The sequence below is a fragment of the Agelaius tricolor genome, unplaced genomic scaffold (assembly GCF_023055355.1).
Source record: "Agelaius tricolor isolate 1412-34295 unplaced genomic scaffold, bAgeTri1.0.p SCAF_25, whole genome shotgun sequence".
NCBI lineage: Eukaryota > Metazoa > Chordata > Aves > Passeriformes > Icteridae > Agelaius > Agelaius tricolor.
The window spans coordinates 378407-403514 of NW_027269285.1; the positions used below are offsets into that span (position 1 = coordinate 378407).

Below are 25108 nucleotides of genomic sequence, written 5' to 3' on the forward strand. Positions count from 1 at the left end.
AGCTCCCCAGTTCCGGTCACGTTGCCGCCTGTTTACGGGCGGCGGGGCCGGGCCGGGCGAGGCGGGGCCGCCGCAGGCAGCGCGGGCAGCGCGGAGCCGGCGCGGCCCCGGCCCGCCCCGGCCCCGGCCCCGGCCCCGGCCCCGGCCCCGGCCCCGCCGCCCATGACGCCCAGCGGGCGCCCCTTGGGGCCCCGCCGCTCCCCCCAGGTAAGGCACCGGCCGCGGGCCGCGGGGCGGGCGGGCCGCGGGGCGGGCGGGGTCCCGGGGCTGCGGGCCGGCCCCGCACAAGTTCCCGCAGCCCCGCCGTGCCCGTTCTGGAAGTTGCCTCTCGCGGTGCGTGACTCGCGGGCGCTGAGGCTGCCCCTGCCCCGGCTGTGCCGCCCGCCGGCGCTCGGTCCCCGCGGCCCCCCCGAGCCCGCCGGGCTCTGCCGCCCGCTGCGGAGCGCGGCACCGGCACCGGCACCGGGCAGAGTCGCTGCCCAGCCCCAGCGAGCGGCGGCACCGCGGGGGCCCCGCCGGGAGGAGGATCGGCCCGGAGCGGCGCTGAGGGCCCGGTTCCTCTCCCGGAGCAGAGCTGCATCCATAGCGAATTCCCTCGGAGCCGGGAGGAGAAAGCACGGACTTGCCTTCAGCCTCCGCAGCCCCCTGACGAGCGTCACCGGGGCTGTTCCTCAGGCGGTTGTGCTCAGAGAATTGCAAGAAACAATAATTTATAATCACCATCTGTATTGATTTTATCTGTAAATAGATACTGACAGATAATGAATAGCAAACAGCACTCCGAGTGTAATTCTGCCTCTGCTGAGATCAGGGAAGGTTTCCCACTGACTTTTCCAAGGCCAGGATTTCACCTCAGCTTTCTATTCCTGGCATCGCCACTGCCTCTGTGACCTTCTGCAAGTTTCTGAGCCTCCTGCTTGCCTGATTTCCCTACATTTAAAGATACACTAGCTTAGTGGCACTGCTGCAGTTTGTATTATTTGAGCTGTAAATACCAAGCACTATGGATTTCTAGTGTGTATCAGTGTTTATTCCTGCGTATGTTTCAATGTGATGGAGAAGAGGTTGCTGGCAGCCGCAGCAGGACAAATTATTGACCTGCTCCTGCAAACCTCATGCCCCCTGACTCCCAGCTAATTTGCCATTTATGGGAAATAATAATCACAGATAAGGGCCAGACCACGGTGTGACCATGGTGTGTGTACAGAGGTACACGGATATGCAATACTGCATCTCCCTTTCAGATGCGTCCTTGGGATGGAGGGTTTTTCTTGGGTCAGAGCTTTGGGATTCTGATTTACATTGAACAGCAGACTTAAGCAGAGTTTTGCTCTGGAAGCAAACTCTCAATCAACCTGTCTGTGCAAAGGTAATCATCTCTTTGTAGACTTGCAACTGAATTGGTCATTGTAGTTGCTCCAAGAGGCTGCTTCAGTCATTTTGGTTTGTGAAATAAGAATTTGATAAATTGGGATGAAATTGTAAATCTCACTGGGGTTTTCCACCAGCATTTGAAAGAAGCAGCTGAGATCAGGACTCTCAATATTCTTGTGCCAAAGGTCATGGTTGCATAGTGAAAGGACAAGAAGTGTGGAAAAAAACGTGGTTTAGAGGCAGGTGCACAGGAAGGCTCAGCAGCTGAGACCATGCCCACGGTCAGTCCACGTGGGGAACTGGAGGGGGCTGAGCCCAGTGCCACCTCACCAGTTCTGTGCTCAAAATCTTGGAGGATCAGCAAGGGAACCTCATTCCTGGAAAGCTCCTGGTGGTGGAGCAAAGCCTGTGGATGTCCAGTCCCCAAAGCTGGAGAGAACTGTTTAGCCAGAGCTCTGCATGGAGCAGGGGCCAGCTCAGGCTGTAGGTGTCACCTTTGAACAGGGGCAAGCCACGCTGCTCAGCTGACTGCTGCCTCCTTTGCTGCTGGGTGTGCACACGTACAACTCTCAGAAGCACAAGGGCACGGAGCATCCTTCAAGCTAAAGAGGACTGCTATCACTTACTCCTGGCTTTTATTATGAATGAGATTGTTTTCTACGGTTGTAACCTGACACATAACTCATCAAAATCACAGAGTACAGTCATTGTGAGAGCTTCCACCACCAGTTGCCTTGGCATCTTAGAACTACTCTGGAAAGTGACTACAGCATGGCTACAGCACAAGGGAGGGATCAGAGTGGGACCCCAGCCGTGTCCCTGCTCCCTGCAGTACACCCATCCTCCTGGGAGCCACACTCAGCAGGGATCAGAGTGGGACCCCAGCCGTGTCCCTGCTCCCTGCAGTACACCCATCCTCCTGGGAGCCACACTCAGCAGGGATCAGAGTGGGACCCCAGCTGTGTCCCTGCTCCCTGCAGTACACCCATCCTCCTGGGAGCCACACTCAGCAGGGATCAGAGTGGGACCCCAGCTGTGTCCCTGCTCCCTGCAGTACACCCATCCTCCTGGGAGCCACACTCAGCAGGGATCAGAGTGGCACCCCAAGCAAGTCCCTGCTCCCTGCAGTACACCCATCCTGCTGGGAGCCACACTCAGCAGGGATCAGAGTGGGACCCCAGGCGTGTCCCTGCTCCCTGCAGTACACCCATCCTGCTGGGAGCCACACTCAGCAGGGATCAGAGTGGGACCCCAGGCGTGTCCCTGCTCCCTGCAGTACACCCATCCTGCTGGGAGCCACACTCAGCAGGGATCAGAGTGGGACCCCAGGCGTGTCCCTGCTCCCTGCAGTACACCCATCCTGCTGGGAGCCACACTGGCCCAGCTGGGGCAGCAGGAGCCGCTGGCAAGGACAGCCCCACTCACCGTGCTTTGGCTCTCGTGCCTGTGGCACAGGGTGAAGGTTCCTGCCACGGTTCACTGCACAGTCTTTTGGACATCACCATTGTGGGTGTTCTGAAGCCTCGGCACAGGGAGTTTTGGTGTTACCAGCTGGGAGCTGGTGACCCTGTAAGTGTTAAATCAGCCAGCAGCAGCAGCTAATACTTATTAACTCCCAACACCGCCCAGGATGGAACTGTGTGAAATGACAGAAGGCACACATCAAACTAAAGGCTCAGGATGCTGCTGCAATCCCACTTGCCTTCAGAAGCATTAGAGGGAGGATACCAGCTGTTGAGAGTTTGGTTCTGAACTCCTTTGGGGTAAAAGGTGGACACTGCCCCAGCGACGGTGACGCAAATGTTCATCTACTGCCCTCGAGTACAGTTAGGGACACTCCAACACTGATGTTACTGAGGCCTCAGGATGAGATTGCATCTTCCTTAACAGCTCTGGCTCTTGCATCATCACCTGTGAGGCAGAGCTGTGGGACCTGCAGAGGGGACAACACGGCCCTGCCATGGGGCTGCAAATGGTGAACAGAAGCAGCCTCAGGTCCCTGGAATCTCTGGAGAGCTCCTCCTCTCACTGCTCTTGGGCAACAGCACGACTGTTTCCAGCATTGTCCTCATTTCCAGTGAAGGCAGCTCCTGCCCTGCTTGCCTCTGTGTCCCACCCCTGCCTTGCCCCATGCCCTCAGTACTGGTGGGAGGGTCATGGCTAAACAAAACGAGGCGCTCGCTCCCTCCTGTGGGGCTTCAGATGTTCCTGCCACAAGCTGAGAGCTGCTTCTCTAGAGAAAACATGAAAGTCATGTTGGACAGGCAAAGCTGATTCAAACCCACTAAGGATTTCCCATTGCAATTCTGGAGACAGACTTCTCTTCCTGCATACACAGGTAAATTATGAAGGCTCTTTGCTTCCAAATCAGAGACAACAAACAGATCTCAAGCCCAGATTTTTTTTCTTTGACTTTTTTTGCAGCTTGAAATCAATCAACTATTTTTAAAGGAAAACATTTTCATTGGTTTAAAAAAAAGAACAATTTCCTACTTAAGGGGAGAAGCAAAAGTTCAACGGAAAATTTGCAGCCATTTCTACTAAAGACATTTCTACTAGACAGAACAAAGTGCTTGAAAATAGCAGTATGTGTCCCCCGGGCTTTGGCCAACCTACTTTCTGATGTTTCCTGAGATGAGGAACACAACTCCCATCAAGAAGCTCAGCCCACCATGGCCAGGGCTGGCAGGAGGATGTACCCATGGTGTGGTTTGCATTCCTGGTCTCTGGCAGATGCCAGATAACTCTCATAACTCTTGCACTGGCATCAGGACATAAATCCCTCCAAGGAGGATGGCCTGGCCAGCCCCAGCCCCCTGGCACAGCTGGGTTTGACACCTTCCATAAGGACAATGCACTTTGGATCATTTCTTTACCAGCAGGTTGGGTGCTCAGCTGTCCCCAACCAGCCTGCACCCCACACCTCATCGAACACAGGAGATCTGACTGTAGAATTGCCACAAATCTACAGAGCCTTTGGCAGGAACAAAGCTTTGACCTTGGGGCACTGCCAAGACCACTTACTGAGAGATTGATCTTAAATGCATTCCGGGTGCAGGAATTGCAAAATGCCCTATGTGACCATGCCAGGGGTGCTGGAACAGTGAGCCACAGTGCTCGCTTGGTTCTGCAGTGTCTGTAGAGAGAAAACTGGAGTTAGATGTGGGAAACAGCTGCCCAGGGACAGGATGATGCACTCCATCCCTCAGGCTTGTGGCACATAGAATCATTTAGGTTGGAAAAACCTCTCAGGTCATTGAGTCCAGCCACTCTGCCAGGTTACCTTCATTTGCTGCAGCTTCCCTGCTTCTGGGCTGTGTGTAGGGAGCAAGGACAGATTCCACACACCACAAAATGGTATTTCCTGGGATAAAGGGCTCTTTCAGGGGCTATTTTTATCTCTCTGTGCAGCAGCACAGGTGGGCACCTTTTGCAGCTGCTTTGCCACAGCCACTGATGACGTGGGGATGGACCCCCAGCCCAGCTCAGCCCAGCTTGGCTGCCTGGCACAGCCTGCCAGCAGCTCTTGTTTGCCAGGCAAATTACCAGGGAAGATGTTCCTTCTCCTGGAAGACAACGTGACTCTCGCAGCCATGCAGTGCTGATCGGGTTAGACACAGCATATTGTATTTTTCATGTGCCGGATCGCTTGCTGCAGTCGCTGCTGTGTAATGTGGGGCTTGTCAAGTGAGAGCCAAAATCGTCTCTGGTGCAACTCCCACCTGGGGACAATGAGGAGCAATCCTGTCCCAGATGCATCCTACTCAGTGATAAAGTATTTCCTAGGGCCAATTCAGAACAGACATGCATGCTGTGATGCCAGGGTTCATGCAGCAGGATTTCCTGCCTGTGCAGTCTCAGAGCAGGCAGGACAGGAGCTGGCCCCAGAGGCAGTGGAAGGTGAGAGGGCTGAGGCCATTCCCCGGGGATCAGCTGAGCAGGGCTGCTTTGCCCACAGCCACAGTCCCCGTGGAGAGGGTTGAGGAGAGGAGGCACCACCCTGCACCTCTGTGAGGGGCTCACACAGGGGCTCTGCCCCTCACAAGGGCTCCGGGGCTGGGGCACTGCTGCACGTTTGATCACCAGCCATCTCCACTCCCTGCAGGCCTGGACTGTGAATTTGGTTGCGATGGAGACCGTGTCCCTGGAGCACCAGATCCAGAGTGTGCAGCGGCACATCGCTTTCCTGAAGAAGGAGCAGATGGAGCTGCTCCACGACCTGCACCTGGAGATCCTGCGCCTGCAGAAGCACTGCTCAGGTGAGCGCTGGGCGGCCACGGTGCTGGGAGCTGAGAGCTCCCGGAGCTCCTCGGGCAGGAAGGCTCCTGCTGGCAGCCTGGGGTGCTCACAGAGGGGCGCAGAGGAGGCTGCAGGGCGAGGCTGGGGGCCCTGCACAGCTGCAGCAGGGTCACAGTCCCCTGCAGCCACCCCTGCAGCAGTGATGGCTGCACAGCCTTCTGCCACCACTGGAACTCATTCCAGCTTGTGCTGCTGCTCTCATCAATAATTCAGCCATAGCTAATTACTCCTTGTCTTCCAGCCTCTCATTCTCCCAGGTTCCTGGGAAACAAAGAATGTCTGCACTGATAAAATTGGCTATTTTTCACCATCCTTTCTGAGCTTTTGCTGTTCTGTTTCATTGTTTTAATGGTTTCATCTACAACCTCTTCAGGCAGACAAAACAGTGGGGTTCTCCTGCCTAAATCAAACTTGGGGGGTCTGTCCCCATGGGCTGAAATGAGCCACTGAATGGTGATCTCCCCTTCCCAGTGTGGCCCAAGGACAGCTGTACCTGACCAGAGGGGTCCTGTGCTCCTGGGTGAGGTGTGTGCTTCTGCCAGGAGTGCCAGGCAACCCCTGGGCAGTTTTAAGGAGCCTTTCCTGACATTTGAGTGTCATTATCTGGGGGCCTGTTTGCAGGAGGAGAGTAGAGTCTTTAGGTCAGTTTTTCCTCAATGTGGCCCTGTGGAGCCTTGCCTGCTGCCCTGGCACTGTTGTTTCTGACTTTTTCACTATCCCCTTGGTCTCTCTGAGGTATCCCTGTGGGAAAGGCTCTCCCTCCCACAGAGGTGGTTCTCAGCTGCCCCTCAGGGGTCATGGGGATGGTACTGAAGCAGATCAGCACCAGCCCCCTGGATCCAGCACAGAAACTGGGACTCCAGGCTGTGCATCATCCCTGCACTTGCTCAGCAGGATGATGTCTTTGGAAATAGGCAGCTGCTTTGGTTTTCATTTGAAATATATCTGAGACCCCAAACCTATTATTTTAGCTTCAGAAAAATAGCACAACAACGGCCATTGATTCCCACTGGGGCAGTCAAGAGTGCTGAACGCTTTCCAGAAACTGCATTACGGTCTCAGGTACTTCTGCCTCCTCACTACAGATTTGTTTTCCAAGACAGACAGGCAGAGCAGTCTGAGACAAGCGTTCGGTTTCAGAAGGATGGCAGTGATGAGGATTAGAGTCAACACAAAAGCAGATTAAAAGAAAAATGTAGGGCAAAGATTAACCATTTGAACTCATTTTCAGTGGAAAAAATAGCCCCCAAACAGCTGAATGCTGCTGCTACCACTCTCTTCCTCTGCTCAGGGCTGTTAGTGGTTGGGTGGGCTGTGATAATTAATTCAAAAGGGACTGTCTGTAAGAGTGCAGGGTAAAGTGAACTCCAGAAGGTCCCTGAGCTGCACTGTGTGACCTGGTGCTGTAGCCTGGGGCTAGAAAGTGAGCAGGCAAAGGGCAGCAGAGAGGAGGCAGCGTGTTGGGGCTGAGCAGGCAGGTGGGTGCTGCAGCTCCTGAGATTTGGAGGGGATTTGGATGGTCCACGTTGTCCTGGAGCAGGGCAGCATCCTTCTGCAGGCACATCGTGCTGGGACGAGGCCATCCCTGCTTGCGTCACGTGCAGAGGCAGTGATCAGCCTGGAGCAGTAAATTATGAAATGCTTTGGGTGGCAGCTTACACTTTGGTCTATTTTCAATCCATTGCTCTGCTCTTTGTCCTGGTTTACAGTACTGAAAATGGTTCAGCAGCTCTTTCAGAAAAAGGAAAGGCAGAGGAGCAGAGCATCCCGCAGACAATGTCTTAGCCATGAGGCTGCTTAATACCATACAAATTGCCAGAATTGCCTATTTTTAGCTCAGCCTGTGGCTGGTGCTCCAAGATGGCCACACTCCCATGAAGGCTGGGCAGAGAAATCACTGCAGCCACAGTGATGTCCAGTGCCCCAAAGGGAGCAGAGGAAGACATGGGGAGCACAGAAGGGGTGGGATGCTCCTCCTCAGTCCTGCTGGATTTCTCTTCCAGAGCTCACCCATGACCTGGAAATGAAGGAGCTGGAGGCCCGCCAACAAGGTGAGAGCACAGCTTTGGGCTCAAGATAAGGGGGAGCAGGTGTGGGTGCAGAGGGGCCCATCAGGGCTGCAGGGGCGGCACAGGACCGTGCCTGAGGGGCAGGGGGCTGAGGGCAGGACTGGAAGGCAGCGTGCACAGCCTGCTGCTGATGCCTGGGAGCCCCGCGGCCGGCAGGGGCTGCTCTGGGAGCAGCCTGGCTCCTCTCCCTCCTCTACCCACAGATGAAACAGAAGCTCCTCCCTGGCGCTGCCTGGGCACGGTGCCTGGCACCGAGCCCCAGCCTGTGCCCTGTCCTCAGTGCCAGGGCAGCCGGTCCAGGGTGGGTGCGGGCTGTTCCCACTGGGGCCAGCGGGGTCCTTGGCACCCTCACGCAGTGCCAGGGCTGGCTCCATGGCAATTCCAAACTCCCAGCCCCTCCCATGGGGTCCCTTCTCTGCACCCGAGGGCTTTGCTGGCAGAGGGCCTGGTGCCCAGCCCACCGGGTGCCATCACCAGCCACAACGCAGTGAGTCTCATCCCTGGTGCCTGCCCATCCTTCAGCCTTTTCGAGATGCACAATCACTTTGCCACATTTATGGGGCAGCACCTCATTTACGATGCCATCAAATGATTGCTCTTCTAGTGCCGTTCATGCAATAATTACTGCCTGCAACTGCCTCCCTAAGACCTCATTATAAAGCTGCAGAAACACTGAGGAGCTGAGGCTGTAAGTGGCTGCCAATCACATCATAAAAAGCAGATTATTGCAGAGGATGGGAGCAGGCCTGGGCAGGCCTGGGAGCGTGGGCAGGTGCCAGCCTGCACCCTGCCAAGGGCTGGGTGCTGGAGCAGGCAGCCAGGGCTGGGGTCAGGAGTCCTCATCCCTCCTGCTGCCCATTGGGCTTGGCTCCAGAGCCCCAAGCTGCAAATTCCCCAAGCTGCCAATTCCCCAAGCTGCCTGGCCATCCTGCCCCAGGACAGCATTCCCCAGAACACGCTCCCTCGTCCCAGGATGGAGGCTTCTTCCCTGCTGAGTGCAGCCCAATTCCTCTGTAATCGTGGATTAGCATCTCCATCCTGACTAACCATGCTTTGGAATCCCAGGGCTTGAGGCCAGAAGTCCTCCAAACTTGGGCTGATGGTTTCCCTGCATAATTTCCTTTTCTCTTCCAGCCCGTGTGCTCCCCCACACTCTCTGCACACATTCAAAGTCACTTTTAGGGTGAAAAGCTACTTACCTAGGGAAATTTTAAAACTGCAGCAAGGTATAGGCAGCAGGTTCCATGGCAACAACATCCTCCACTGAAACTGCCTTTGCTGTCACCCCACGTTCGGGTGTTACACATGCCGGGGTTCCTGTGCCTGTGCTGGCAGTGAGCCCGTGCTCGGGCAGCTCAAAGGGGTTTTTTCCCGACTTCAAGAAGCACCCAAGCAGCCTCAATGGCACTGCTGGGACATGCTGGCACCAGGGAGTGGTCAGCAGCCACGTCCAGCCAGGAGCAGTGGGGCTGAGCCCCCGCTCCCCATCCTGACCCTTCTGTGCCCTGACCCACAGATGTCCTGGACCGCGAGCTGGAGGAGAAGTGCCGGGCGATGGAGGCGCAGCTGCAGGAGAAGGAGAAGGACAACCTGGAGCTGCGCAAGGAGCTGCAGCACAAGGAGACGCTGGTGGCTGCGCTGCGCTCCAGCCTCCGCAGCAAGGAGCGCCGGTTCCTGGAGGAGCTGAAGCGCCGGAGCCACCGCGTCACCATCCTCGACACCGAGCTGCAGAAGCAGACGGAGGCGGCCGCCTACCTGTCGCTGCAGCTGCACGCCACGGCCCAGCGGCTGCCAGGCCCCCGGGCGGGCGGGCGGCCGCCCCCCGAGCAGGCCCCGGCCGAGCCCCGGCCCCGCCGCCGCGGCCACAGAGCGCCCGCCCGGCGCCCGCCCGGGGACGGCGCCCGGCCCCGAGACCCGGCGCCGGAGGAGCACGACGCCATGCCCGACCCGGCGCTGTTCCTGTACGCGCCGCGGCCGCGCGGCCCGCAGCGCCCGCCGCCGCCGCCGCCGGAGCCCCCGGGCCCGCCCCGCGCCCCGGCCGGCGCCGCCGCGGCCTCCCGGGGCCAGCGGGCCCCCCGGCAGGAGCCGGCGGCCAGGGCCAGGTCGGCCAAGGGCGAGCCCAGCAAGAGGCAGGGCTCCGGTGCCCACGGTGCCCCCCGGGCCCAGGAGTAGCGGCGAGGGCACGGCGCGGCCCGAACGGCCCGAACGGCCTGAGCCCGGCGGCACCGGGCGGCGCCGGCCGAGGCTCCTTCCCCATTCCCGGTGGAGAGGAAGGGGCGGCCGAAAGCGGAGCCCTGCACGCGCTTCCCACCCACCGGCAGCCAGGCAGGGTCCCCAAAAGGTCTGAGCCAGGGATGTCACCGGCGATGCCGCGGCACAGGGGAGCATCCAGCGCTCGGGCTGCGAGGGGGACACATCCGAGCGCCTGTCCGGAGCTTGCGAGGAAAAAGGAAAGAAAGAAAGAAGAGGAAGCGTTTTAGAAATGAGATTTTCCCGCTGCTGCTGCCCTCAGTAGCGGGCGCCGGGCTGGTTTCCGTGGCCCGGGCTGCTGGGAGTGGGCACGGCAGCAGCAGGCCGTGCAGCACTCGGCTCGGCGCCGCGGCGTGAGCCCAGCTTGCCATCCCGGCACCGGGCACAGCACCAGCAGGGCTCTCCGGAGCGCAGGCAGCCGAACGAGCTGGATCCCGTGGGTCACGGAGGGATGCCCTTCCACAGGGACAGTGCTGCTGTGCTGGCCAGCCCTGTCCCACGCTCCCCGTGCAGCAGTTTCGCTGTCTCCAACGCGGATTCCCCTCATCGCGGTCGCACGCAGGACTCGGACAAGGCAGCTGGACGAGTGCCGGGATTGTCCGTCCTGCTGGACACTCCGTGGCTCCTCGGCCGCTGCAGCCGGGCTCCACGTGCTGCCGGAGCAGGGCTGCACCCCGTGCTCTCCTCGGCACCAGCATTGTGGTTCTCAGTCTCATCCGCAGCCAGGTCTGGGCTCGCTGCTGAGGGCTGAGCAGCGCCCGGTCCTCCCGCATTGCCTCCCGTCCTTCCCAGCACAGCGACCATACCCAGCTGCCTTCGCCCCGCCGGGGCAGCCTTGCCCCATTTCCACCAAACCGTCAGCTTTACAATCTCTCCCTGGGTGTTGTGAAACACCACTGTAGGGGCAGGGCGAAGGTCACTGTGCTGCGGTGGTGCCCAGGGCAGCTCCAGGGCAGGTTGCACCCTGGCGTGTGGGCTGCCCGCCCGGCTGGCCGGCCGGGAGCGGCCCTGCCTGCAGCCAGCGCCCTGCCAGCCCCTGGGCAGCAGCCTCCCGCAGGACCTCCCTGCCCCGCGGCTGCTGTGGGCAGGAGGGAGCTGCAGGGTGGCATCCAACCCCATTTCCTTCCAGTTCAGTTTGAAACCTCTTGAAGGACATCACCCTCATAGACTAGCGAGGCTTGGCCTGCCCGCACTCACCCTCAGTGTGCCCGTGCAGTCAGAGCTGTCTATTTTTGTAGTCCAATATTTATATACTCTATTAAAATGCTTTATGAGATTTACAGCAGCAGTCGCCAACCAGCTCTTTAGTAAAAACAAACCCCAAAGCATATGAGCTGCACTAGCAGGGCAGAAATTAGTGGCTTTTGTACCTTTTCTTTGGCTGTTATGTGACTAGTCAGGCTTTGGAGGGCAAGACCTGAGGGTTGGGACTCCCCAGCTGCTCCCATGGTCCCTAACACAGCCCTGGGTTCTGGGTTTGGGAAAGAGCCCAGCAAAGCCACGCTGGGCAGGGCTCCCCTCACAGTGCCCAGGCAGCAGCCTGGCTTCAAGCCAGGCCGAGGTGTGCAGCTCCTGGGGCACGGAAGCTCCAGTGGGAAATGTTTGCAGCCCCTGAGGTACCTGGAGCTGCTGCCTGGGCGGTGCAGAGCCCCAGGAGCCCCAGCTCTCCTCGCAGACTGCAGCAGCTGTGGGAGGCTGCAGGGAGCCCAGCAGGGCGCTCACAGGCCGTCCCTGCAGAGCTCCCCATGCCCAGGTTGCCCGCACAGCTTGGGCAGGTGCAGGGCAGCACGGGGGGCTCTGGTAATGCCCTGCTGGGCTCTGAGGAACAGCTACATGAGGGAGAAAGCCCTGAGCTTCCCGGCAAGGCTGCAGAATGCATCCCGCTGTTTCCCTGTGCACAGTGACCCAGGCAGGCTCTGCCAGGCCCCGCTCAGGGCGAGCTGGGTGTGCTGGGGCCCTGCTGTCACCCACCCTCGGGGGCACAGAGGGCCGGTCTGTGAGGGGAGCAGCCCCAGGGCTCCAGCGGCACAGTTCTGGGAGTGTTGTGCCCATACTGGCCTCTGGAAATCGCTGTTTCTCTCAGGTTCTGAGAGGTTCTGCTGCAGATTTGTCTCCCCTGTCCTGGGGTGAAAGAGGCGATGCCTGTCCCTGTGTGCTCGGCTGTTGCTGCAGCTGGGGTGTGCACAGCTCCTTCCCGTCCTTCCTAGACAATCCTGATAGACACAGTGTGTTGCATCCTTATTACAAACTTCTTCATGAGATCATGGTGTTTATGACTGAGCATTGAAAAGTGGAGGGAGAAGTATAATCCTTCTCCTATGTAAATACCTTCCTAGCAATCATCATCCGTAGTGCCTAGTATGTAAATGAAGCAACCCTGTCTGAGCTGCAGGGCCCTTTCCTCTCCAGCAGTAATTAGCAGCTTGCTCAAGGAGTTGATCTCATTGCAGTCCCCCATGCCGGTCCCTGCCCAGCTGGGCGGGTCTGGAGCCCCGCGGGCGGGCAGGCAGAGGGGGCTCCCCAAGGGAGGGAGAGCCAGCACCCCTGCTTCCCCCTTCATGCCAATGTAATGTGCTTGGAGATGAGTCGTCAGGGTGAGCCCTGCACTTTTCCTTGGGCACATTTGCCTTGGAGCAGGAAGGATCAGCTCTTGCGTGCTGTACCTGCTTCAGTCACTGCTGCTTTTCTTAGGGGGGAGGGAAGCTCTAGAGATACTATATATACACTTATATATATATATATACACACACATACGTGCACTTGTTTTGAAGGGAAAACACTGTATGATTGTAATAGAAATAATGTTGAGATAAATTATTTTAATCTTTGTATTTATATAAAATGATCAAAGAGATCAAAATGATCCAAAAAAAATCAAAAAGACAGTATTCCTATTTTTTACTGAGAAGGCTGCTGGAGCCACCGGGAGCCTGAGAGCCCCTGGGGCCCAGGCAGGGCCTGCCCTCCCCTCCTGGAGTGGGGGGCTCTCGTAGCCTCTCCCCTTAGCCTGTAAGGTGTCACAGGGATCTGTAGGTGCATCAGTCAGTGCTCTGCACTCCTCAGGAGTCCAAAGGGCGGGCTCAGCTCCGGCCCGCGCCGCGCTCCTGAAAGCACAGACTGAGGAGCACAGCCGCCCACAGCGACGGAACGGGCAGGGCTTGGTGCTGTAAAGCTTAATGATTAGACTGGAAATGGAAGCATAGCAATAACGCTCGGTTGTTGAACAACGTCCTGTGTGTGTGAACCACCACGTGCTGAGAGCTGTCTACAGAGCAACAGCCGGGCTCCTCTCCTCTGCACCCCCTTCTGCTCTTAGCTCTGCAGAGGCTTATGGATTTGATGTGTTTGGTTTGCTAATATCTCTTTTCCTTATATTATTATTATTATTATTATTATTATTATTATTATTATTATTATTATTATTGTCATCATTATTTTTCCTAATGCTGTCTGAGATAGGGATGTCTCAAATGCACCTTGCAGCAGGTGTGAGGTGAGCAGTGGATGGGGGAAGATGCACCCACTGCACTCGCTGTGGCAGAGCCAGTCCTGCAACGGGGTGCAGCTCCCCTGGACTTATTTAACCCTGGGAAGATTAGTCAGGAAGTTCTTCTTCTTGACCCTGTTAACTAAAAAGCCATATTTTCTGAATGTGTTTGCTGGAGCTAATCTAAGCACTCCCAGCCATGTCCTTCCCATCTCCACTAGGCTCCCAGCCTTCCCACTGCTGCATGGCTCTGTGCTGAGACAGTCTGACCTGGGCCAGGCCCAGGAAAGGAAGCTTTCTGTGAATTGCCTTATGGCAGGCCAAGCCAGGTTCATGGCCCAGCTGATGGGTGCTCTGGAGGGACTGAGGGGTGCTCTTTCCTCGGTGCCCAGGAGAGGTGGCAGTGGCACAGCAAGAAACGTCCTGCCTGAAGTGGCTGGAGCCAGCAGTGTGAAGGGGTTGCTCTGCTTTTCCCAAGTTCTCCCCAAGCTCTGCACACTAGGAAGGTAAATCAGCAGCACAACAAAGGACTTTCATTGTTGGGAGTCAGGTGAACCTTTCAGAGTCCTTGTGTCCAGCCTGGTGAACTGGCTCCTGCTGCCCCAGTGAAGCCACACCACCCTGCCTTTCCTAGAGCAGCAGCCCTCGTGTCCCAGCAGCCCTGCTGAGCCAGTCTAGCTGTAGTGACGCCGCAGCCGCCTCGCTGCACGCCTGTTCTTGTCACCCTCTTGCACTGTCGGCGCCTGGCTGCCAACAGGATGGCAGAGAACTCCCTTACGCCTCTGGGTTGCCTCATGCAGGCATCTGAGATCTGTGGATAAGATCAGCAGTGCTGAGTGTGGCTGTGTGAGCAGGAGGAGCTCAGGATCGATGAGCCCAGCAGCTGTGGAGGAGCACCAGACACCATGGCCAGTTAAAGCACAAGGATCAAAGCACCGTGTGCCCTCGCCATCAGAGCTGCCCTTTGCTCCCCAGGGCCCCATTTCTGCCTCTGTGTCCTCCTTGCCAGCTCTGGCCCTGCAGGGACGCTGCTGTCCCAGCCCCATGGAGGGACGGTCCCCCCAGGCAGGACACGGAGGGTGGCACTCGGTACTGCCACCACATCTGATCCCTTCGTGTCACCCTCCCTCTCCTCGCACCTTCGGGCAGGAACAGGGGGCGAAGCTACCAGGGTGTGTGAGAGGTGCACCCAACCCACACCCAAACAGTGCCCGGTCCTCCCTGGCCAGGGTGTGGTCATGCCTCCTGGCTCTTCCTGATAGATTTCAGTCATCTTGCAGCTTCCAAGAAAGCTCCCCTTTCCTGTTGTTGCAATTATCGCAGGAATTAGACTACCAGGCCCTGGGAATGCCCCAAATCTTTGCATGTCTGAAGCAGCAGAGGCTGTGGGTACAGCCCTGAGCTGCAGCCCCCTCAGCCCACAAGGACAAGCCCCGTCTGTGTGTTTCGAGGCCACTGTCACCCCAGTGGGGTGGGGACATCACCTCTGCCTGGCCAGAGCTGTGCTGGGACCCCTGGGAGGGCTCAGGCAGAGAGATGGGGAGGACAGCATTTCTGGTCTCAGCTCCCCTGGTCCCAGAGCAGCTGTGGTTTCGTTGGAGCAAAAACATTGTCCTTGGCTGAGTTTGTGGAGCTCAGTGAGAACAATAAACGCCTGTGCCTCGTGCTGGGGAGCGCCACCGCAGAGGGACAGATGCCAAAGGTTTGACACTGCTCTGCTTCGTTTGAATGTTCATTTTGCTACATGCCACCATTTTTTGCCAGGATGATATTCTTGTCAACTTTGCTTTTTAACCAAGTGCTTTTTAGAATGTGTTAACACCCAGAGACTAGAGTATGGAGCTGTACTTTAAAAGTTGTTGTAATATGCCTTTTTCTTAATAAAGAGACTGAAATCTGCAGGGTGGTACTGTCCTACCCCAGAATGCAGGACCTCCAGCACAAAACAGAAGCATCTCTGTCTCTGTCCCAGGACTGGCTCCTACCTCACCCCCCCAGAGCTCTTCCACAGCTCTGGGGAGTGCTCAGAGGGACACCCCAGTTCTTGCAGGGAGCCTGCAGGTAGATGGGGGATCATTATCAGGATCTGAGTGCCAGGCCAAGGAGGAATGAATGGCTTCCCACTGCCAGAGGGCAGGGTTAGATGGGGTATTGGGAAGGAATTGTTCCCTGTCAGGCTGGGGAGGGCCTGGCACAGGCTGGCCAGAGAAGCTGAGACTGTCCCATTCTTGGAAGTGTTCAAGGCCAGACTGGACAGTGACACAGAGAAACGGGAAATAAATTCTCCAATCAGTTTGTTTGGTTAGAAAGTTGACATTATTCAGTGCTGGTCACATGGGGGATTGTTCCGCTTAACATGTATGGCAATCAAAACTTTTAACAATTTATACATTTTAGCAAACAAAGGAATTAGTGTGCATTGGCCACAAATTACGTAGTTCTCCTATTAATTAGTATTCTCTATTGGTCAATGATTCCCCGCTTCCCATGCTGATTGTCTTTCTCTTCTTTTGGGTCGGTTGATTTCTAGCATCAGTGGTCTGTGGGTTGATGGCGACAGATCCCCCCCTACCAGAATTACCTTCTACCCTTTTGGAGCTGATTTCAGCACAATCACTGAGTCAGTTGTATTAGTTGGTCCTTATCTTGGGGAGTCCAGCCAAACGTCCTTGTGGCCCATAAATTCTGCACTCTTTGTGTCCATTATTAACGGTAACATCCTTCCGCTCAAGCTATGTTAACTTCCTCCCCCAGGTCTTAGATCACTGAATCATGTCAAGCCCTAAACTTGGTTTTCTAACACATGGACATCACTTACAGCTTGCTGGTTAGCTACTATGTGTTTCATGGATTAAATATCCCTTCTTGTTGGTTAGGATTGAAAGTGACAAAGATCAAACGTTAAAGAACATCCTTCCTTTATTTGGTTGGAATTTTTGTTTTGTGTTGGTTGTGATTTTTGTTGGTTTTGTTGTTGGTTTTGTTTGTTTTAGTTTTTTTACCTATCACCAACCATTATTTATTACAATTAAAGATTTTCCCAACATTTCCATCCACGGCTGCAGACTCCTGTTTAAAGGAATATAACCTGTTGGGTGCAGCGGGGCTCGGAGCCGCCTACACTGTGGGAAGGTGTCCGTGCCTACAGCAGGGAGTGGGACCGGGGGTCCCTTCCAGCCCAAACCCCGCTCTGCTGTGTCCCCTGAACGCCCCGGGCCGTGTCCGTGTCCGTGTCCGAGCCCGCCCGGCGGGGCGCGGTGCTGTGGGGTGGACGGGCCCGCACTGCCCGCTCCCGGCTCTGCCCCCCGGGCAAGGGGGCACCGCGGGGCCTCCGGCGCTGCACGGTGACCTTGCGGCCTCGGGCGGGACGCCGGGGGCCAGTGACCTTCCCCGGGCTTTGAGGGGGGGGTGTCCCTGGGCCGTACCCCGAGTTCCGCGGGGCCGAACTGAGCGGGGCCGGGCCGAGCGGAGCGGGGCCTGGCCCGGCGGGCGGTGCGCGCGGCTGCGGGCGCGGCCCCTTTAAGGCGCTGCCGGCGCGCGGGGGTTGGGCCCTGGCGGGCGCCGTAGCGGCGGCGGGGCCGCACCACGTGGGCGGGCGGACGGCGCTGTCCTTCGGCGGGCCCATGGTCATCCGAGCGGGCGAGATGCCGCCGGCCGCCGTGCCGGCCGCGCAGGGCGCCGAGCAGCAGCAGCCGGCACCCCGCGACAGCCGGCCCGCCGAGACGCAGCAGCGCCCCGGTAAGGAACTGGGCCGGGGCCTGCGGCGGCAACGCGGGCCGGGCTACGGCGCGGGGGATGCCCGTCCCGAGGATGCCCGGAGCAGCGGTGCGAACCCACCGCTCCCTCTCCGGCGCCGGGGCTCTTAGCTGCCGCCGGAAAGGTCGCGGGGGTCTGCGGGAGCGGGGCTGGGGCCGCGGAGGGGAGCCGGGCCGGTTACGGCAGCTCGGGCGGCTCGTCCCACCCGGGGCCAGCCCGGCGGAGCGGCCCGGGCGCGCCCCGCGGCGGGGCCGTGCGCCCGCGGCCCAGGGGCTCCGTTCCTGCCGGGGAGTCGTGCCGGGGCCGCGCGCACCTGCCCGCCTCGAGAATGCTCCCGGCGGCCCCGGAGCTGCGCTGGCTGCCGGGGCCGGAGGCCGCAGCGGGGCCGGGCCGCGCGGTTCCGGGTGCCGTCCTGTGCCGCAGCGGGGCCGGGCCGCGGCCGGGGCCCGGGGGAGCCGCGGGGTCAGGCGGGGCCCCGGGCCTGGGCGGGCCCGTCCCGGCGCAGCGGGAGCCCCGGGCCCGGTGAAGGTCACCTTCATGGGGCCGCTCCACCGCGCGGCCGCGGGGGGGCCCGGGCCGGGAGCGCCGTGCCCGGCCCGCGGGGAGCGGCTCGGCCCGGGGGCCGCTCCCGGAGCCCGTGGGCGCGGCGGGCGCTCCCGGCCCGGGCTGCGGGAGCCGAGCTCGTTCCGGGCACCGCGTGGCGCTGCCGGTGGGCGGACATGCCGGTCCCGGGGGTGGCGGGCACAGCAGAGGGCTGGGTCCTCCTGCAAGTTCGGGCTGCGGCCGCCACTGACACGTTAGACAATACTCATGAGCAAGAGCTTTCCTGGAAAGGGCAGAGGCTTGTTCGACATCTCAGCTGGAAATTGCAGGTTTAACCAGTTATTTGCTGGCTGTTGTTGCTCTGTGTCGGAGCCTGAGTGGCTCAGGCCAGGCTCGGGGACAGCGTGCAGCTCCATGTCCTCACTGCTCTCAGCGCCAGCTCCTGGGCTGGCACTGACCCTGAGATGCCTCCAGCTGCCCTGGGTTTGCTCCGTTTAGTTGTTTGTACTTTCAAGAACTTAGGAGCCTGAGCACCCATCTCAGGCTCAGCTCTTTTCTCTGGTCTCTAAAGCAAAAGCCATGGAAGCAGTGTGGCTTGTGGCTGGCCTTCGTCCCGAGGCACGTGAATCCCCTGACTGACCCACAAATTGCTTCCATCCCCCGCTGTTTTTATGGTATCGAGGTGGATTTTTGAAGTTTGTCACCTGAAGCAAAGTTCACTGGCGTTTGGTAGTGGAGCAGGTTGGATGCAGTTCAGCAGTGGGAAGCTCAGTGCTCGTAGCCTCCCCCTCTCACCCCCGCGTTGAATTTTGAAGCAAGCATCATGCCTGCAGTGCCAGCAACCAGGTTAAAAAGTTATGTAGTGTAATCTCTGCCTCTCCAGCCACAATTGATTGCTGAGGGAGGGTGGAAGGTGGAAGAATCCTTTCGGCATGGCACGTGGAATTTGAGGAGGAGCAGAGGAAGGTCTCGCCTGGGAGCAGGGCCATCCTGGCCACCTTGGAATCGGCCTCACAAGCTCTGGCTCCTGGGCTCTGGTGTTCCCACTGCTTGTGTGCCCTGCAGAGCACCCCTGTAGGGGGGCACTGGCTGTGTCTGGGGGCAGCTCTCGGTACCTGGAGCCATGGGCAGGCTGTGAGTGGGCTCCTGGTTGCAGAACCCCCCTGAGCTGTGCCAGGCACCCAGGCTGGGGTGCTGGGCTCTGTGCCAGATGAGAGGGCTGATGGCTGCTGCTCTCTTCCCCCAGCCTAGAAACTGTTGAGGCTACTCTGACCTCCTGAGTGCAGAAACACAAAAGCATGGACACTTGGGGTTCCTGTAATGATTTCTGATGGGCTCAGTTTTGAGTTGTTACCTTTGCTATCAGCTGATGTGAGATCACACAGCCATTGTGTACAGCCTTTCTTGGATTACTTTTATTCCTACAGTCTTCTCTGCCTTAGAACAAGTTTCTCACGTACAAGTTTAGCAGTGTTTCTAGCTGCTGTAAAATGCCTTTCAACCTTGCCCTGCCCAGATTAGTTTTCTCCTGGCTCAGTCCCTCTGTCCCCAGCTCTCCAGACAGCCCTGCTTTCAGATGCGTCTTCTCTTGGAGCAGCGGAGAATGCAGGTGTTAATGGAAAAGTGCTGTGGAGGCAAGTGTAGCTGTGCATTAGCAACAAGGTCAGAAGGCTGATTCTTAATCTGGGGATCTGCTATCGCTGTCTGTTGCCCAACCTTGGAGGTTCAGTGGTGTTTTGGAAAGGACTGAATTGCTGGCAGTCGGGGTTTTTAATACGCAGCTCTAGCAGGCTTGGGGGGGACAAGTTGGAGGAAAGTTGTGCAAGAGAAATCTGATCACTGCTACAAGGTTAAGAAGAGGAAAGGAGTGTGATAACACAGCATCTGCACGGCAAGATGAGGGAGGGGAACCCGAGGGAATCGTGTTCGGGGCGGTTCTGTCAGTGGGATAAGAGCTGAGCTCGCACTGGAAGCTCTCTGCTCTGCCTGAGCAGCCTTGCTCCTGGGTTTCCCAGCTGAAAAGTGGAAGTAAGTAGGTCAGGAACACGCACTGAGATAAATCCACCTGCAGACTCAGAACTGCCTCCTGCACAGTAAAACCAGCACCATGTTGCAGAGTCCTGTGTTTACCTTCATTGTCTGTACATGACTAAACTTGGCAGCACACCCCTCTTCTGGCACAGCTTCCCAGCACTTGCTTTACTTTCCTGCATTGTGCTCCATTGGTTGTGCTGGAAAGTTGTTATTTCTAGAAGCTTTACAAGTCTGAAGTTCATGCATTTTTTTATTTGCATTTGAGAAGCAATGCCAGTCCTTGGGGCAGTGCTTGGACAGTGTGCCAAAGATGAAAACCAGCACGTGGTTCCTCCTGTGGTGGCATTGGCTGTCACTTTTGGCAGTAGGTCAGGTTTTTGCCATAGTAGCAAGGCTCTCTCAGGATTAGCTTTTGGTTGGCATGTTTTTCTAAGAAAGCATTTCCTTAGTTTGTCTTTCACTTTAAAGAGAAAGTCTCTACTACAAGCTGTTGAAGAGGCCGCGGGCTCAGAGAGGTTGTATGTAGTTATGTGCAATGACATAAAACTGCAGGATCATGAGTCTTGCCCAGAACTCCAGTGGGTTGGATTAGCCTGGGACTAGCCCTGCTTCCCAGGCTCCCCACTAGCCAGCCTCCTGCCCTTGGGGTTGGATGAGACTGGGGGTGGTAATGTGGGTCCTGTGGTAATGTGGCTGGTAGCAGGCCGTGCCGTGCTGTGCGTGCTCGGTCTTTGCTGTTGTGTCCCTGGAGGCTCAGCTCGGGTTGGGCTGTGGTGCCAGCCGGGGTCAGGGCACTGTGCAGCCGGGGTGGGTCACTCGGTGTCCCTGGGGAGGGGTTCCTGTGGGGCAGCAGCTTTCCTGGGCTGCTGCTGGCAGCACTCTTGCAGAGCTGCGGGAGCTGCCGTCCCCTGAGCCGTGTGTGACCCGAGTGGCCACAGCTGCACTGCAGGGCAGCCCGAGCTGCTGAGGCCATCACAGCTGCCAGACTTCCCCTGCAAACCCTGCCCACAGAACAACAGGCTGGTTCCCTGCTCTTGCTGTCCCACTAGCTTTCTGAAACTAAGCTATGTGCAAGGGTAAAGCACAGGGACTCGGAGGATTATCGGCTGGTCCTTGGTTTCTGTCTGAAATACAATTCCTTCAGCTCTCTTGAAATTTGAGAAACGTGCTCTTCCTGACACAGTTAATGGTTTTGTTGGTGCTGGTCTTTGCACTTTGCATTAGTCCTACTCTTTGTGCCTGATTTCTGTGATGTTTGAATTGCGTGTTATTGTAGCAGGGTCACCCAGACAGCCAGTTTCAAGGCTAGGTTCATGAAAAGTTTTGGCCAGATAGAAAGTTTACAAATGAGTTTAAACATAGTTCCCAGATGTGGAGAGTGCAGGGTGGGTAAGTCAGGGTGCCAGATGCAAAGCACAAGGCATTTCAGCACCTGTAAGTGCCCAAGCCAGCAGCTGTGGGAACCTCTGGGTGTCCTGGGGCTTGTCCTGCCCAGAGCACTGCAGGCTGCAGCCTCACCATGCTCTGCTCTCTCTCCAAGCCAGTCTCAGTGGTGTGAAGCTGCTGAGAAATAAATGCAGAGCTTGTACCTCTGCCCACAGATGTCTTAGAACCAATTTGAGTTTAATGATGCCAGTAGAGCAGCTCTAATGTTTCACTGTGGGCTCTTATTAAAAGAAGTCCTTGTTGTACCTAAAGTGGGAAGTTCCTTGGAAGCTGTGGTTTTGTGGTTTCCACTAGGGAGGCACCTCCACATGTCTCCCACTTTCCCTGACAGGATGTCCTGCAGAAATGTTTTCATTAGGGCCATCTCTGGAGCTAATGCCTATTCATTTAGTAACTTTATTTGGATTCATTAAACTATTTATTTAGCTTCATTTATTATCCAGCTAAAATTTAATTTGCATTTGCTGTACTGACACCAGCCTTCACAGGTTAGAGCTAACACGTGAGCTTGCATTGGCTGTAGGTGAAGAAATGCAGCTCAGCTTCATGAGACCTGACCAGGTACTTCCAGGAGATTCCTCCTCTTCCCAGAGGTCTCTTTGTGAGGAAGAAGAGTTGAAGCTATCAGTACATATGAAGTCCTTCAAAAATCACAAATCACAAGAAAACCACAATGCTCATGTGATCTGAAAGTTGGTGCTGGCTCATGGGCCTGAGGCTCCAGAGCTCGGGGGCCTGTCCTGTGCCAAAGGAGTGAGACCTGGATGATGCCAGCGATGGCGGGTGAGGAGCCCGCGGCTGTGGCACGGCCTTGCTGGAGGTGTGAGGAGTGGCCTGCTTGGCCACAGCCTCCTGGGCCACCTGGTGCTTGGAGAAAGCTCCAGCTCCATAATCCCTGCTTCAGTTGCCATGGTTTTCTTTAAGTAGCATGGAGAGAGGAGAGGTGTTAGGGGATTGTGTGTGTGGTTTTGTGGTTTGTTGTGTTTTATATGGCAGAGCAGCATGAGAGCTAGAAAATTCATCTAGAAACTACTGACTGGTTCACTGCCTGAATGCTTTGTGCTCGCCTGCTTAGTATGGATGGCTGTGCCGGGCCCAGGCGTGCCATAGTAACTGCTCTGGCCTTGTAATTCAATGCATCTCACTTGCTCAGGTTTGGCACAGCGCTCATCCCAGGCTGCACTGGTGTGGCACTCGAGATCAGGCTATTTATAACTGCCCGGCCCGGGCGGCATCCCCCGAGTGAGCCCGGCTGTGCTGGGGACCGGAGAGCGGAGCCGCAGCTGGGGACAGGGCCGGGGGCGGCCTGCGTGAAGGTGCCCAGGCAGCACCTTGGGGAAACTGCTGCAAGCCCAGCATCCAGTTCTGGTGAGCACACGGGGCGTGGGATCCAGCTGCTGCTCCTGTGTCCTGCCACGCTGGGGCCACGCAGGCATTCTGTTTGGAGAAAGCGCCCGACTGCGAGAAGGCAGCGCAGGGCTCGGGCTGCGCGTGGGGACTTCGGTGTATGTGTGGAACACAGCTGACTGTTCTGACCCGGTGCTGCACGAGCCAGGCATGGGAAACAGCCTTTTTGCAAACTGCTGCAGGCAAGTCACCGATCTCCTCTTCCAGCCACGCAGCTCTGGCTCACCCGATGAGAGGTCGCCTCTCTTGCCAAAGTCTCCCACAAGCTGCAGTGTCGTCCCGGAGATGCCAGAAGCTGCTCAATGTGCTGGGCTGTATCCAGACATCATCCCCAGTGAGGCAGTGACTGGAAGCCTGCAGAAGGGCACTGAATACGTCCAAGACCTCTCTGAGACCAAGGACAAAGAAGGAATGATGACAGTTTGTGATAAGAGCGGTTCGAGACCTGGCGTTGGCACGGTTGGCCTGCTCCAGCGGACAGAGGCATCCCATGCAGCGACTGTCCTTCCAGCCGACCTTGGGGACAGGCCGGCAGGGCTGGTTGATCATGCTCAGTCACTTGAGGCCTGCCAGAGCTGTGTGAAACTTGAGGACAGCGGCTTAGCCCACAGATCCTGCCGCCGGGAGGAGCACGTGGCAGCAGCTGACGGCAGAGCGGGCCCTGGAGCGCATTCCGCTGGCCAGGGGCGAGCGGCCGGGCGCCTGCACGCAGCCTGGGTGCCTCCGGACAGCGCGCTCGAGTGCAGAGCTCCTGCTCCCTCCCCAAGGAGCCCTGGGACACCCTCCTCTGCCCTGCCAGACAGTGCACGCAAAGCCCTGCCAGCTCAAAGTGCAGTTGTGCTGCCTGTTCCCCCTGGTGAGGTGTCACCTAAGGCTCAGAACACAAGTGCTGCTTTTGTGACAGAGCCTACTGCCTGCCCCAGCAGAAGCTCAAGCTCCGATGCTGATTCCCAGGCCCCGGTTCTGCCCTCAAAGCAGCAGCAGCAGAAGAAGAGGAGGAAGAAAAAGAAGCTTCCTCTCCCAGGTGCTCTGTCCTGCTGCATGGAGCCCCCACACTGTGTCCTCCTCACAGGGGTGGGTGGCTGTGTGTGCCTGTGGGATGGGGCAGCACAAAGGAGAGGGAAGGGATGCAGAGGTGATGTTTTAACTTCACAGGTGAAGGAGAAAGGTGACGAGGTATCCCACCTGGGTGTGTACCGCAAAGGGACCTGTCTGTGCCTTGTTCATGTCAGCAAAGCAAACTTTAGGGCGTTTTGCTTGTCTTTTTCTCAATTCATAAGCTAAATCCCTCTATTGTTTGTGACTGCAAACGTGGTCCTTGTAAAGGATGGGAGTGGATCTCCACAGCCCAGCCTGCAGCAGCTTGGTTGGAAGTGTGCAGCTGTGAGGGACCAGCACAGGGAGCCTTGGGCTTCCTTTGGCTGTGTGCAGGTTGAGGACAGGCCTGAGCTGCAGGGCTGGAGCAGCTCCATCAACTGTGCTGAGGATGGGATGTTCCTTCTCTCCCTTCACCCAGTGCATTATTGCAGTCCAGTGGGAACAGTGGCCCCAGCCAGCTGGCCCCTCAAAATGGCACTGGAGCTGATAATAGGAAATGCATTCCAAAGGTTGGTGCTGGTAAAGTAGGGGGTTTAATTTTTAGTTTTGTCCCTCTTAAGAATTTCTCCAGTTACTAAATGTAGGGAAGGAAACTCCCCACTGACAGAGCAGTCCCTGCAGACCAGGCTAACTCCCAGCAACAGAGTGTCGCTGACTTTTGGATCCGATAATCTTTGAAAAGGATTTGTGTCTGACTTTGGTTTAGAAGATTTGTTTGAACATAGATCAGTTATTAACTAACCCTTCCCAGGATCCGTACTATGTGCAGCCAGCAGGGTTCAGGTGTGCGCCCTCCCTCACGCCAGGATCTTTGCAGGGGTTTGCCAGGTGCCGCTGCCACAGCCTGGCTGTAAATAGGAAGTGTGATTAAAGTAGGCCCTGTCACCTTGGCGTGTGAACTCCTTGTCCAGGCAGAGATGAAACCTAATCCTGCATCTGATCCTTTGTGCCAGGTGTGAGTGCAGATGGGTGGGTGCGGGTTGGTGCGGCGGTGCCCGGCCACGCTCTGCTCTGTGTGCAGGGATTGCTGTGCTGTGCTCGGTGCCTGGCCATGCTCTGCTCTGCTCTGCTCTGTGTGCAGGGATTGCTGTGCTGTGCTCGGTGCCTGGCCATGCTCTGCTCTGCTCTGCTCTGTGTGCAGGGATTGCTGTGCTGTGCTCGGTGCCTGGCCATGCTCTGCTCTGCTCTGTGTGCAGGGATTGCTGTGCTGTGCTCGGTGCCTGGCCATGCTCTGCTCTGCTCTGCTCTGCTCTGTGTGCAGGGATTGCTGCGCTGTGCTCGGTGCCTGGCCATGCTCTGCTCTGCTCTGCTCTGTGTGCAGGGATTGCTGTGCTGTGCTTGGTGC

General features: G+C 57.3%; 2 protein-coding genes across 3 annotated transcripts in view; both read left to right on the forward strand.

Moving 5' to 3' along the window:
- The first annotated feature begins 42 nt into the window (after positions 1-42).
- CCDC92B (coiled-coil domain containing 92B) lies at positions 43-16531 on the forward strand. Its single transcript, XM_071447842.1, has 4 exons — positions 43-207; positions 5480-5633; positions 7677-7724; positions 9259-16531. Exons 1-4 carry the CDS (start codon positions 163-165, stop codon positions 9912-9914), a joined length of 903 nt encoding a protein of 300 aa, XP_071303943.1. The 5' UTR covers positions 43-162; the 3' UTR covers positions 9915-16531.
- Positions 16532-17030: 499 nt separating this feature from the next.
- The window catches only part of CLUH (clustered mitochondria homolog), a 32857-nt gene continuing 24779 nt past the window's right edge, over positions 17031-25108 (forward strand). Inside the window, exon 1 of one of the 2 annotated variants that reach the window (XM_071447536.1) lies at positions 17031-17217. In XM_071447536.1, the coding sequence (XP_071303637.1) occupies positions 17103-17217 (115 nt within the window). In that variant the 5' untranslated portion in view covers positions 17031-17102. Of the gene's footprint in view, positions 17218-22800; positions 23690-25108 lie in introns of those variants that run through there. The other variant, XM_071447537.1, reaches the window with a different exon arrangement.